The sequence below is a fragment of the Protopterus annectens genome, chromosome 12.part0 (genome assembly GCF_019279795.1).
Source record: "Protopterus annectens isolate FY-2018-M chromosome 12.part0, PAN1.0, whole genome shotgun sequence".
NCBI classification, from domain to species: Eukaryota; Metazoa; Chordata; order Ceratodontiformes; family Protopteridae; genus Protopterus; species Protopterus annectens.
Window position 1 is genome coordinate 1,247,000,002 of NC_056746.1, and position 13,139 is coordinate 1,247,013,140.

General features: G+C 38.5%; 1 protein-coding gene across 2 annotated transcripts in view; it reads left to right on the forward strand.

The window, feature by feature from the left end:
• LOC122817093 (cadherin-like protein 26) overlaps positions 1-13,139 on the forward strand; it is a 630,240-nt gene that overhangs the window by 406,303 nt on the left and 210,798 nt on the right. For both annotated transcript variants that reach the window (XM_044090256.1, XM_044090257.1), the window contains exon 7: positions 7,075-7,206. In XM_044090256.1, coding sequence (XP_043946191.1) covers positions 7,075-7,206 — 132 coding nt within the window. The remainder of the gene's footprint in view (positions 1-7,074; positions 7,207-13,139) is intronic.

Below are 13,139 nucleotides of genomic sequence, written 5' to 3' on the forward strand. Positions count from 1 at the left end.
TCTCATGTTTTTGAATATAAGTATAATATTATTCTGTAAAACTGTGCAAGCACTTGATCTGAAAGCATGGCAGTCATGCGACAATTTCATAGCTTGTTCAGTTCTGTAGTGCCAGCTCAGTATTTGGATAAAGTCCATACTCACTACACAGAATGAATGTGTTGTATGTGTTAACATTGTTAAACATGGCAGTGGATATGGCACATGATAAGCATGCGTATTCATCCCCATGTATAGCTACTAATATGCACATGCAATATAATCCAAGAATTTGGGGTTGTATACCGCAGTGGTACAGTGGTAGCATTGTTACCTCACAGCAAGAGGTTCTCCCGTTCGATTCTTGGCTTGGTTGGGAGTGCCTTCTGTGTGGAGTCTGCATGTCCTCCCCGCGGTTAGGTAGCGTTCGAAAGACATGCATGCGTAAATGGGCGTGCCTTCGTTGAAGGTTGGGCGTCGAGCTGGCACCTCGGCATTTCGTAAAAATCTACTGCCAATCATTAGCGGACCGGAGTTCCACTGTGGCGACCCCTTACTGGGAAAAAGCCGAAAGAAGACTCATTTGTATCACATTGTGCTAAGTTGTATAGGAATAGTAAAAGTATATCACAAAAGAGAATTTGTTAACCTTTCATTTTTACGTCAGATGCCAGCATCTGGACTACAGTGTTTTGTTCTGCTAGGCATGTATTGTTTTGTTATTGCGGATAGTGCCATATATTTTTCATTTCTCCATAAAGAGAATGAAATGGCATGCAGAAGACTGCTGTATATGAATTATGCTAGCATTTACTTAGGTAAAACTCAGATGAGCCTAGTGATTTACTCTTCATGAGATACTAACAACATCTAGGGCTAATATTAAACTATCTGGGGATGTCACTTGGAAGTTTACTGTATCTGTCATGTGATTTAATTTGCTTTTAGCTCTTTCTGAGTGGTAGTGAATTTACTTTCTACTTTATTAGACACTACCTCAGGTCTGATATAATGATATCAAGTAGTGATTTTGACATTATGGTACAGTACACTGATAAAACTTCTCCTTTGCAAAATAGGTTCTGTTTGGCCCATCTCCAACTAAGGTGCTTTAAACGTAAGAAGAAAAGGAAAAATTCATTCAAGAAGGGTCTTGGATTTTTCAAACCTTTTCAAAACAAATAATTTCTCTGTTTCCTCAGTTCCCTTTTCCAATAAGCAATTTAATCAGCAAGGAGCCAACAAACAGGGTTTGATACAACCGTCTATGTGTCTACGTCTCTATCCTACTAGTAATTAAAGCAAAACAGCGGTAATCCAGAAGGCTTGAGTCAAGTCTGGTATCCCACCTGTGACCCAGAGGGTGATAAGAATAAGAAGAAACAGAGTGCACAGGACTGGTCCAGACAAAATCACTATAGGAATAAGGATACCTGGTGGAAGTTTCAAGTAGTTTAATGGATGAGTGTTTATTAGAACACAAACACTCTTCCATCTGCCTATTTAACCAAATAAATTCCTTGAAACTTCAACACGGTACCTTTATTCCTCCCACAGGGAGGGCACTCTCTCCTAGATGTGCTAGTTACAGTGATTTCCTCTCTCCTAGATCTGCTAGTTACAGTGATTTCTATCTAGACTAATCCTGTGTACTACTTGTTGTAAAGCTGAACTGTGAAAACTTCATTATGTTGTAATAACATTTGTCACATGGAGAATCTACAATGTATAGAGTCCTATTTTATAATCATTTTTACATTTTCTGTGCCATTCTTTGTAGAGTAGACAACTACATTGCTATTACAGGGTTTACTATGGAAAATCCAATGACTGTCACATTGAAAAACAAACTCCCATGGTGATTACACCGAAAGGCACTTCACTGAAGTTTTATGATGTTGTGGTCTGCGATCTTGCTAGCTTTCTGTGCGATCTTCAAGGGGGTATTATTTTTTGATGGGATGGGCATTGGATTTTTGATAGCAAATGGCATTACTGTGCATAGTATTTCTAGTCACTATACTATGCATGTGTATATTTTGTGCTCCACTAGATTATTTGTTGCCTGATTGCTATGTTTTATGTGTGCTGCTGTTGCTGTAGTATGTGTAACATTAGATTATTTCTCTTCCTGTGTACACATTGATCCTTCTCTGCTGTGCACATGCTCAGTTTTCCCTGCCCTATACTGTGTATCGTGTATTGCATTGCACAGTTGCTCTGACCTTACTAGATGGGAGTTTGCATGGCCTTATCTCTTCTAACTTGTGTGTGTATGTGTGTGTGTTTTAAGCATGTTAATTTGCTTGTTCTGTTGTATGCATATGTAATATTGCTTCATTCAAAAATAGAAAAACTTAGATCACTATGGCAGAAACCCAGGCTAGTTCAATGAATACTCTGCTTTTGACATTACTGACCTGAGTCTTGGTTATTCTGTCATCTGAAAGAGATGTAAACCTTGTCAGTTCTGTTTAACTGGCCATACAGCATACGCTCATGGAACATAAGCCCAAAGTCTTCTGTCTGCTAATTTAGTCTTTATGTCCATTGCTTTCTCTAGGGCTTCTTATATCCTTCAGCTTTATCTCTATTACTTTCTCAAGGGCTTTTAAGGCCTGTAGGAACATGTGACTCAGTCTACAGTCATGCATTTGGCATTATTCATCTTTTATAAGAATTTGTGAAATCCTGTCAGCTTACCATACTAGGTAACTAAAATCTATACTCGTAGGAATAGTAAAGTTATGGGTCATACTACTGACAGCTATTCTGCAGCTGGCTTCTAAAAATGGAATGAAATCCATCCTTGTCCAGCATTTCTTGAACTAGAAAGCTAAGTAAATTTTCAGTGCCATGTCTGTTGGTGTTGTCTGGTAATAACCATAGGTGTCTTTCACAAGCAGTTCTTAGTTGCCTGTTGTCAGACTACAGACTGTAAGCAGACATGTGAAATATAACTCTACAGAGACTGTTTCCATGGTGTAGAGAGTAGAGTTAAAAACCTGTCTGCAATTGCCAGCATGGGTGCTCACTGAGCTGAAGTGCAGGAAGAAGGTGGTAGTTAGTGGCCATCATCAGTTCACCCACTGCATGAGGTGGAGTAATCTACTGTTGCAATAACTCCAAGCAGAGGCTGGGGAACACATAGCAGCATAATGGACCAGGGTTGTGCATGCTGTCTCACCATAGATTGCTTGTACACTGAAATAGTTTTCCGCTCATGGATCGTTGACTAAATGCATAATTAAGCTAATGATATGGGCCCTACTTTGGTGGTACACATTTCCGAACTGTGTGGCAGTGAGATTGGCCAGTAGTACATGAATGCCTCTCTGGTTGCTTGGAGGGTGGCACAGTTTCCAATAACTATTGCTGTCCAGCTGTGGCTATCACTAAAGGATAAACAAGAAACATAGAAATCTCTTCTGAAATGAGGAAACCACTTCCCATGTGATCATGTGAGGTGGACTGGTCAATGTGGAAATAGAGATCAAATGGACTGCAAAACTGACAAAATGAGGAAATGGCATATGTCAGGCATGCAAGCAGGAAACGTTAGTAGAAAGGGGATAGTTCTACACCTCTCCAGTACCTATTTAAGCTACATCCCATCCCTTTCTATTAGAATCTCTATTCTCAAAACACTTGCTTTATTTGTCAGGAGATTTATATGTGCTATGGAACTGCCTGGAATTTTTATCCCTGGTGTAAATGGTTGTATGTGCTTGACATGTATAAATGTCAATAGTTAATACTCCTGCTTTTATTGGAGTAACACTGCTTTATTTTAATAATGGAAATGTTTAGCTAAGTTTTCATGGCAGCCTTTTTTTGTTTAGTTATTTTACCTGTTGCTAGCCATGTTAGTCCAGAAAGGGAAATTAACTGAGAGTGTATTCTACATCAGTTTCGCATGTCTTCCTTTAGTACATGTAATCTAACTTGACATGTTCATATTGTATGTTACTGCAGTCACTACACAACTCTATCTGTGAGCTATAGAGTAAAAACTCAGACTTTGCATTTGTGTTAGCAGGTGAGTTCAGTTGAGCTGACCTGAGAGAGGACCCCACTATTATCAATATGTAGACTTTCCCACAAGAGGTACAAATATTTTGGACAGGGCATACACCAACATAAAAGGAGCCTACAAGGCAGTACAACAGTCTAGTATAGGAAGCTCCGATCACCTTACCATCATGCTTCTACCAGTCTACAAACCTGCTCTGATCAGAGAAAAGCCCATGGTGAAGCAGATCAGGGTTTGGCATGAGGGGGTCAATGGAATGTTTCCAGGACTGTTTTGAAAGTATCTCCTGGAAGTATTCAGAGAGGCAGCCACATCAAACCAACAGATAAGCACAGATGGCTACACAGAAGCAGTAATGGCATACCTCTCAAAGTGTGTTGATGATGTATCTAGCACCAAAAGTATCACAATTAGAGCAAACCAAAAGCCTTGGCTCACTAGTAAAGTCTATGAACTCCTGAAGGCAAGGAATGCAGTATTCAGGTCAAAAGACAAGGAAGGTGTAAGTGAAGCCAGAGCAAATCTAAAAAGAGGCATTAAACAGGCTACGAGGGAGTATGGAAGAAGGGTACAAAGTCACAAGGACATGAGGGATACTAGGAAACTTTGGCAAGGGATACAACAGATCACTAATTATAAAACCAGGGCAGCTCATTGTGAAGACAGCAATGAATTTGTGAACATGCTGCACTCCTTTTTTGTTAGAGTCTAAAAGAAAAATAACTTGCCTGCAACTAGGTTAACCACTGACCAGAATGAGGGGGTGCTCAGTCTTAACTCTGAGAAAGTGACAGGTCAGCTAAAGAAAGTGAACCCCAAGAAGGCTGCTGGCCCGGACAATACACTGGGCAAAATAATAAAAGGGTGTGCAGATCAACTATGCTCAATTATGACAAATATTTTCTACACCTCCCATGCTGTAGAAAAAGTACCCTCTTGCTTCAAGGTAACAGTGATCATCCCACTTCCCAAAGAAGCCAATCCCTCTTGCCTCAATGACTACATACTGGTTTCTTTAACTTATGACATCATGAAATGTTTTGAGAGGATTGTTAAAAAGCACCTGTCAGCAGTTCTACCATCAACCTTTGATCCTCTGCAGTTAGCTTATCGGACAAGCAGGTCCACTGCTGATGCCATATCAGTGGCATTGCACCTCTCACTTGACCATCTAGAAGAAAAGAACAATTATGTCAGGCTGTTGTTCACAGACTTCAATTCGGCATTTAAACTGTGGTTCTAATGCTACTTATCAATAAGCTAGTCAACCTTGTAATTAAAAAACATCTTTGTAAATGGATCTTAGACTTCTTGGTTAACAAACCACAGAGGACGTGTAGGAACTAACACCTCAGGGTGCATAATTCTCAACACCGGTGTTCCTCAGCGTGTGTTCTCAGCCCGCTGCTGTTCACCATCCTTACCCATGACTGTTCTGCAAAACACACCTTCAATCATATCATCAAGTTTGCAGATAGCACCATGGTCATGGGCCTCATTAAAGGAGAAGATAAAAGAGCATATAGAGATTATGTGAATTCTCTTAGTGGCTGGTGTGTGAGGAAAAATAAATGTCAATAAAACATAAGAAATCATCATTGACTGCAGGAAAAGGGCAACTCCCCACTCATTGCTCAAGATTAATAGTGAAGAGGTAGAAAGGGTTAAAACTACAAAATTTCTTGGAGTACACATTTCAGAGGATCTCTCTTGTGAACACTGGTCAGTCGGTCAAAAAGGTCCATCAATGCCTCCACTTTCTTAGAAGGCTGAGAAGAGATAAGCTCCCAATTACTGTTCTCTCTTACTTCTACAGAGGAGCTATTGAGAGCATTGTCACTTGTATCTGCACTGTTTAGATTGGGAACTGTATAGTAGCTGAAAAGAAGAAGCTACAGTGAGGTGAGAGCTGCTGAGAAAATCATGGGCACCAGTCTACCATCAATCCAAGAGCTATTCACAGCAAGGATCCTTAAAAGAGCCCACAGAATACTTAATGACTCCTCACACCCTGGACACGGCCTGTTTACTCAACTGTCATCTGGCAGGAGGTACCGCAGTATTTGCCAGATTCATTAACAGCTTCTTGCCAATGGTGATGAGACTTATTAACTTGGACACCAGCCCTAGTGACTCCACCACAAATTAACTTATTTAGTGTTTTGTTTGGAATGCACAATATTTACTTATTTACTTAGTGATATAGTTACATTCAAATGCGAATTGCCTGTTACTTGCTTTATGTAATAATATATAAAGAGTGCAATAACCAATCTTACCTGTTGTGACAAAGGGAGCTATTGCCAGAACAACTGTCTGGAATTTTGTAAATAATTATATGTCATTGGTGAATACCAAAATGATTTATATAAGATGCTTGTGTTACAACTGTATTAAAACTGTATGTCATGTGTATATCAAACTGCTGGTACAGAAGTGTGTGTTGGAAAGGTTTTTGCAAAGTGCTGTTTAAACTATAACCACAGTGTGCCCTAATGGAAGAAAACAGAAATGTACAGGTACTATTGTAACTATTTAAATGTATAAATTGTAACAGTGGAAACTGGCATACAGGAGGTTAACGTCAGTCCAGCAAAACTTCAGAAAAATAGCTGAAATTAAAATACTTTATAGGCTATGCAATAAAAGATGATATTTTCAGTTTCAGTGCAGCAGGAGACATAATGTATGTACTAAAAAGCTTTCTGTATTGTCTTTGGAGTGAATTAATTATTACAATTGTTTTATGCCTTCCAGCATCTGCCAGAGATCTGAGGTTTGTGTAATTCACAAGCAGATGCTAAATACTGCTAGCTTCCAGCAGTGGGGTTTCACATGGGATAGAGTCAGATGACAAGAAATTATGTCATTCTGCAAGCTATCCCAGCAGTAATATTTGAGATATTAATTTAGGAAGTCTCTTAGAGAGACTTCACTTTAACAATCACCTTTGGCATGACAATTCTATACCTAAACAAAAACTAAAAATAAATAAATAAATTAGTTATAGTAACATTTTGCTGAGAATAGTTTCAAATAATCTGAATGCCCTGTTTTTGCAGGATGCTAAAAAATATAAAGTACTTGTACAAGCAAGAGATGATGGACAATTCGTCAAGCTAAGCAGTACCGTTGAAGTCATTATCGACCTTTTGGATGAAAATAACAATCTTCCTGTGCCAACAAAACAAGAGGTAAGTTTTTTTCCTCTCATTCACTTGGTAAAAAGCCATTATTAATTTAATAATCTTTTGATGCTGAAGATTTATTTATGCATGTGATGTATAAGATTTTATACAGAAAGACACTTAGATTAACTATTTCAAGTGTTACCTTACATTGCAACATCAGCATAGAATGAAATGTCTCAATTATGAAAAAAAGACATTTAAACAAAAGGATTAGCACTCTTGCTAGTGGAAGTAAGAATAGTTATTAGTGTGCAATAAAAAGGATGCAGGAGGGGCTTGATGTATTACTTAATGGGGCAATGAAAAGTGGTACATTCACCATTTACTTTGTTCCATCACTGCTGAATGCTGCCAGAATGGCAGAGAGCACAGATGGAATGGCATGTACATTCTAGAGTATGACAGGGAGGAGGAGTAAAACCTTAACTAACTAATAAATGTAATTGTGAATAGCAATAATACTGTTTTATTTATATGATATTGTGACAAACAGTTTTTTATAAATGAGGTAAATCCATGGAATTCTCAAGTAAAAAAGTAGAAGGAATCCCAGAAGACAAAGCTGTAGCACAATTCTTTTAATAAAAACAAACATTGACAACAAATGGTGAGTGTTTTCACACCAAAGTGCTTCTTCAGACAAATAACATCACAGGAAAACACATTTATATAGTAAAACAGCAGTCATCAATTATTTAAATGAGCAATTATCGCTTAACTAAATCCCATGATTTTAGAATGGGTCTTAAAATCACCGCCTCTGGATTGTTAAACACTATCTCCATTACTTTAATTGGGGCATTCTAACCTTAGACTGTTGTATTAGAGACTTGATACATGAGAAACCCCTTATTAGTTATAAAAACAAAAAATCTTTGAAACGCCGTCTCTGTTATAGAGACAGTTACAATGAGTTCCCCCGATCACAGTCTTTTTCAGGGACTCGCCCCTGTGGCAACTGTAGATATTGTGTTCATATAGATGGTACTAATGAATTCATACATCCTGTCTCTGGACAAACTTTTTTCTTTAAAGTTATTGCTAATTGTAAGACCAAAAACCTGGTTTATTTAGCTACCTGCAAAGATTGTAACAGGTACTATATAGGGAAAACTAATAGAATGCTCTTTGAGAGGATTCGTGAGCACCTTTATGCCATAAAAAAGTGTGATGCTACAAATGTTCTAGCTAAACATGTGTTAGAATCTGACTTGCAACATAGTTTTGTTTTTAAAGTAATGGAAGTAGTGTTTAACAATCCCAGAGGTGGTGATTTCAAGAATTATACTGAACAGAGAGAAGTTCAGTGAATTTTGAGGTTTGGTGCTGAAAGGAAGCCTGCCCTCAATGACAGGGTTTCTTTAAGACCCATTCTAAAATCAAGGGATTTAGTTAAGTGATAATTGTTCATTTTAATAATTGATGACTGCTGTTTTACTATATAAATGTGTTTTGCTGTGATGTTATTTGTCTGAAGAAGCACTTCGGTGTGAAAGCGCTCACCATTTGTTGTCAAGGTTTGTTTTTATTAAAAGAATTGTGCTACAGCTTTGTCTTCTGGGATTCCTTCTACTTTTTTACTTGAGAATTTTGCTGTTTTTGGTCTCCCAGTCTAGCCTTTTGGAGGTATATTGAATTTTGTAAAGCCATGGAATACTGACCCTTCTAATGCATTTTTAAAGAATGATGTTAAAAAACTGTTTTTAAAGTATACTATACATGTAAGTAGAGCCACCCAAATCATGTGAGCTTGTCATAAAATATTGTCCTCTAAGGCTGAGTCAATGAACGCACCATATATGCCTTTGCAGCCATTTTACTAAACATAGTTCACAAGAACGACTGATGCCAAAATAGCAAAAAAAAAATCATAATCACAGCTACAACAGTGGACGCTAAGTGCCAGTTGGCATAACCAAGCCTGTTGTGGCTAAATTCTATGGTGCAAGTTTGTAATCCTGGCTACCTCAAACATAAATTACTGACCATTTTGGGCTTACCTCCCAACTCAAGTATAATTTGCCTTACCCAAGGCTTTAACAAGAAACCAACTTGACAACCATAAAGAGAGCCACTGAGGTATAAGGAGAGGGAATCCAAGGGGAAAGCTGTGAGGTGGCCCGTAACCAGCACTGTGGCTTTTAAAGCGGCCCCTGATAAACCCCACCCTCTTGACTCTCCGAAGAACAACAAAGCCTACAAGTAAGCCCCTTTTGTCCTATAAGGTCTAATCAGTGAAGACACCATATATGCCTTTGCAACCATAAACTATATGGTCTGAGTGCATAATGTAGGTTGTCTCAGACCTAAATTACTGACCACATATGGCATACCTCCTAGCTCAGTTACAATTTGCCTTACCCAAAGCTTTAACCACAAACCAACCTATCAACTGTAAAGAGGCTGCTGAGGTATAAGCAGGGGGATTCCAAGGGGGAAAGCCATGAGGTGGATACCCACCAGTATGTTTGCCATGCCATTCCCCCAAAGTGGCTTCTCTAGAACTAAACAACTATCAATTAAAATGTACTGCTTTCTTCAATATTCATTGTATAGCTTTCAGATACTTCAACAGTTCTTAGCAAATCTCTGAATGTGTGTTGTATGAGAGTCAGGTCATATCATCATAGGTGATCAAATGTGATGTCATTCTATAACCAGCACTGAGAGGATGGAACTCTTACAGCAGCTTGTTTTGTTTTGTTTTCTTTGGAACATAATATAAAAAGATCTATGTCAGTTATCACAGTCAGTTGAGTTCAGTCTGTTAGAAGCTCATCACCTTGCATTGTGGAAATAAGCATCTCAGTATCTAATCTTGCCTTGCTGTATTAATTAAATTAGCTAGGGAACAGTTGTTCTTTAGACAGAAAGGAAATACAGTGAAATTAGTTTTATATTATTTTTCTGCATCTGTTTGAATCTAACTGTAGTATTTTTATTTCTCCTGTGATTGAAACTCTGTTTTTTATAGTACTTAGATATTTATTATTCTCATGTGTTCTATTTTATTATTTATTATTAAATATTGTTATACCTTTCATTGTGGCTGGTCTTTTAGAGAACACTTTTAACATCTTAAGAGTACTTATGCTTAATTTAGTGACGCCTTGACCACTCCAAAAAGCCAGACTGCTTTGGTTATACTCTACCATTTATGTTAGTATTGATTTTACTTAGTATAATTGGATACCCTTGTAAGAGCCTGAGAGTGATTGATTGATGGCAGCATGGTTACCTTATAGTCTGGACAGAAGGAGTACAGTTAGTAAATCTGTACCGGCTTTTCCCAAGAGTGTGTGTGTGTGTGTGTGTGTGTGTGTGTGTGTGTGTGTGTGTGTGTGTGTGTGTGTGTGTGTGTGTGTGTGTGTGTGTGTGTGTGTGTGGGTGTGTGAGTGTGACAATCAAATACCCATATGTGGGTGTGTCAGCTACTTGGAACTGGGACACAGTTCTCCAAAGTCAGTTTTGTTTGGGATCTGCAGAGAAAGAGAGTCCAGTCCTAGGGTCTGGAGCATGTTCCCTGTGAGCTCTTGGGGGAAACTGTGCTTGATGCAGAGAGCTGCATCTAAAAATAATGCGTAAATCCATTTCTGTGTTTAGTGACCATCTCACACGTGTCAATAGTGGGGACTGAGACTCTTTGATTACTGGTTTGGGGTAAAGAGAGGCCATCACAGTAGTATTTTTAGGGGCAAAAGTTAAATTATTACCCCAGAGTGTATAATCAGTGTTTTGGGTAAAGTTTTGTTGGCTGACAACTACTACCAATCATCCCAAAACTAGAACTATGACAGCCTAGGGAAACCAAAATGATGAACTACCTATCATCTGTTTTCTAAAGACCCTGTAAGTCAAGGAAGATGTGATAATGCTTGCTGTGCTACTCTTCTGATAGAATGTCCTAAGATCCATAATAATTTCTTTCCTGTAACATAAAATTGTGCTATTATAGTCTAATATAGGATAAAAAGGCATCAGACAACCGCCTCCCAGTCCTTTTGAGAACCTTAATAGAGTGGCCTCCCACTGCTATGTCAATTGTTTGGCCTATACAAAAGGAATGTGAAGAGTAACCTCAGGCCAAAATGCCCTGGCAAATAATGGCTTTATTTAAGTTTAAGTTGATTTCCATTAAAGTGATAGGCCAACCAGACTGTAGGTAAAAAACAGGACCATATTGCCTGGACTTTAGGAGTGAACTTGTCCAATAAAGGCAGTCAGTGAACTGGCAAGGAACCAATATTTTCTCCTTATCCAAGTGAACTCTGTGCCCTTTGCCCGTCTGATGAGGCTTGGATTTGCCAACTCATATTAAAACAAAGTCTTTGCCAAGCAGGATATCCTGCCAGCATAGAGAATGTTGCAATTGACTTACCTGAAAGACCCCAGCATATAGGCATGTAAACAAGGTTGTCTACAATGTAAAATAATAAAAAGTCTTCTAGTGAGAGATAAAAGACCCTTGACAATAACACCAAAGATATTGTGGCCTATAAGTTTCCTGGGGAGACTCTTGATACCCCTATGGCATTTTCCACCTTTTGGGATTCTGATAATGAACCAGTGATTACAAAAATCAGGAATACCCGTTAAACCAGCTAACCAACCTAAAGCTGCCAAGTGTATTTGCAAAGTGCTGGGTGAATATCCCTTGGTACACCTGTAAACTAAGAACTGTGAAACTAAGGATGGATTCTAGCTTCTGTGGGCCTGTGGAACTGCTGCATAAAAAATCTTAAAAGACTGTAAAGATGAGGAGTATGCTCCCCTAGAATTCCTAGCACAGGAGTTCACCAATAATGATCCTGATAATCTTTTCCAATAAGCCACACTTCTAGAGTTATATTGGTTTGCAGTGGAGCTGCATCTGGGACCAACTGATGAAACCTGATAAACTGAAACTGAGATAGACTGTCCGCTATTCCACTGTAACAACCTGGCACATGGAGACTAGAAAAGGTTAAATTAATCTGCAAACTCAGCAAAACTAATAACCTAATCACTGAGTGGACCCACCTATTCTTGGGTGATCACTTGAGAGCATGCACCACTGCAAGGTTGATGGAGCAAAAGAAAATTTTACGGTTCTGTAGCTGGTACTTCCATAACAAGGTGACTACTCAGATGGTGTAGTCTCTAAAAAGGTAATATCCTTCTTCCTCTCGTCAGATCATGACTTGCCATTTGGCAGAAAACCAATTATTTGGAAATAGTCACCCATTCTAAAACATGTCATCTCATCTGCAAAAAGCTGTAAGTCAGTAGATGAGACCCAAGGTGACTGCCATGAAGAGATTACATTAAACTGGAATAGAAATGTATTCATAAATGTAGGTCTTCTTTAACTCATCCTGTGATACCAACCCAATGGTGCTTAGGCTTACCACCTTTCAGGAGGTTAGAAATGGAATGGAGAAAAGTCCTGCCCGGACAATACCTTTGCAGGCAAAATTCAGCAAAACATGAAGCTGCATAACTTCGCGGATGCAAACCCTGTGAACTATTAAAAATCTCCACACAACCAAATGCTGGAAACCAATGTTGTAAAAGAACACACCAATCGTTGAGCAAAACACTTTTATACACAGCAAATCTTTCGGGCAAAACCCTTCTTCAATACTTAACACAAAACATTAAAAAAGCAACATGCTTTAAATAGGAGCCTAAGTGGTCACATGACAGCAGCCAACATCATATGACCAAAAACATAACTACTTGAATACAAGCAAACATTTAAAATATTACATAAGAAAAATAAATACATAAATTACATATCTAATTAAATAACAGTCTGTTGTATCTTCATCAAAATTGGTTTCAAACTAACAAGCCTGGCGAGTGGTCGGCCACTAGCCTAATTATCCACTCATACTCCTTAATCTCCAAAAAATTGTTAATATCCCCACCCCTAACAGATGGAGTTACCATATCTA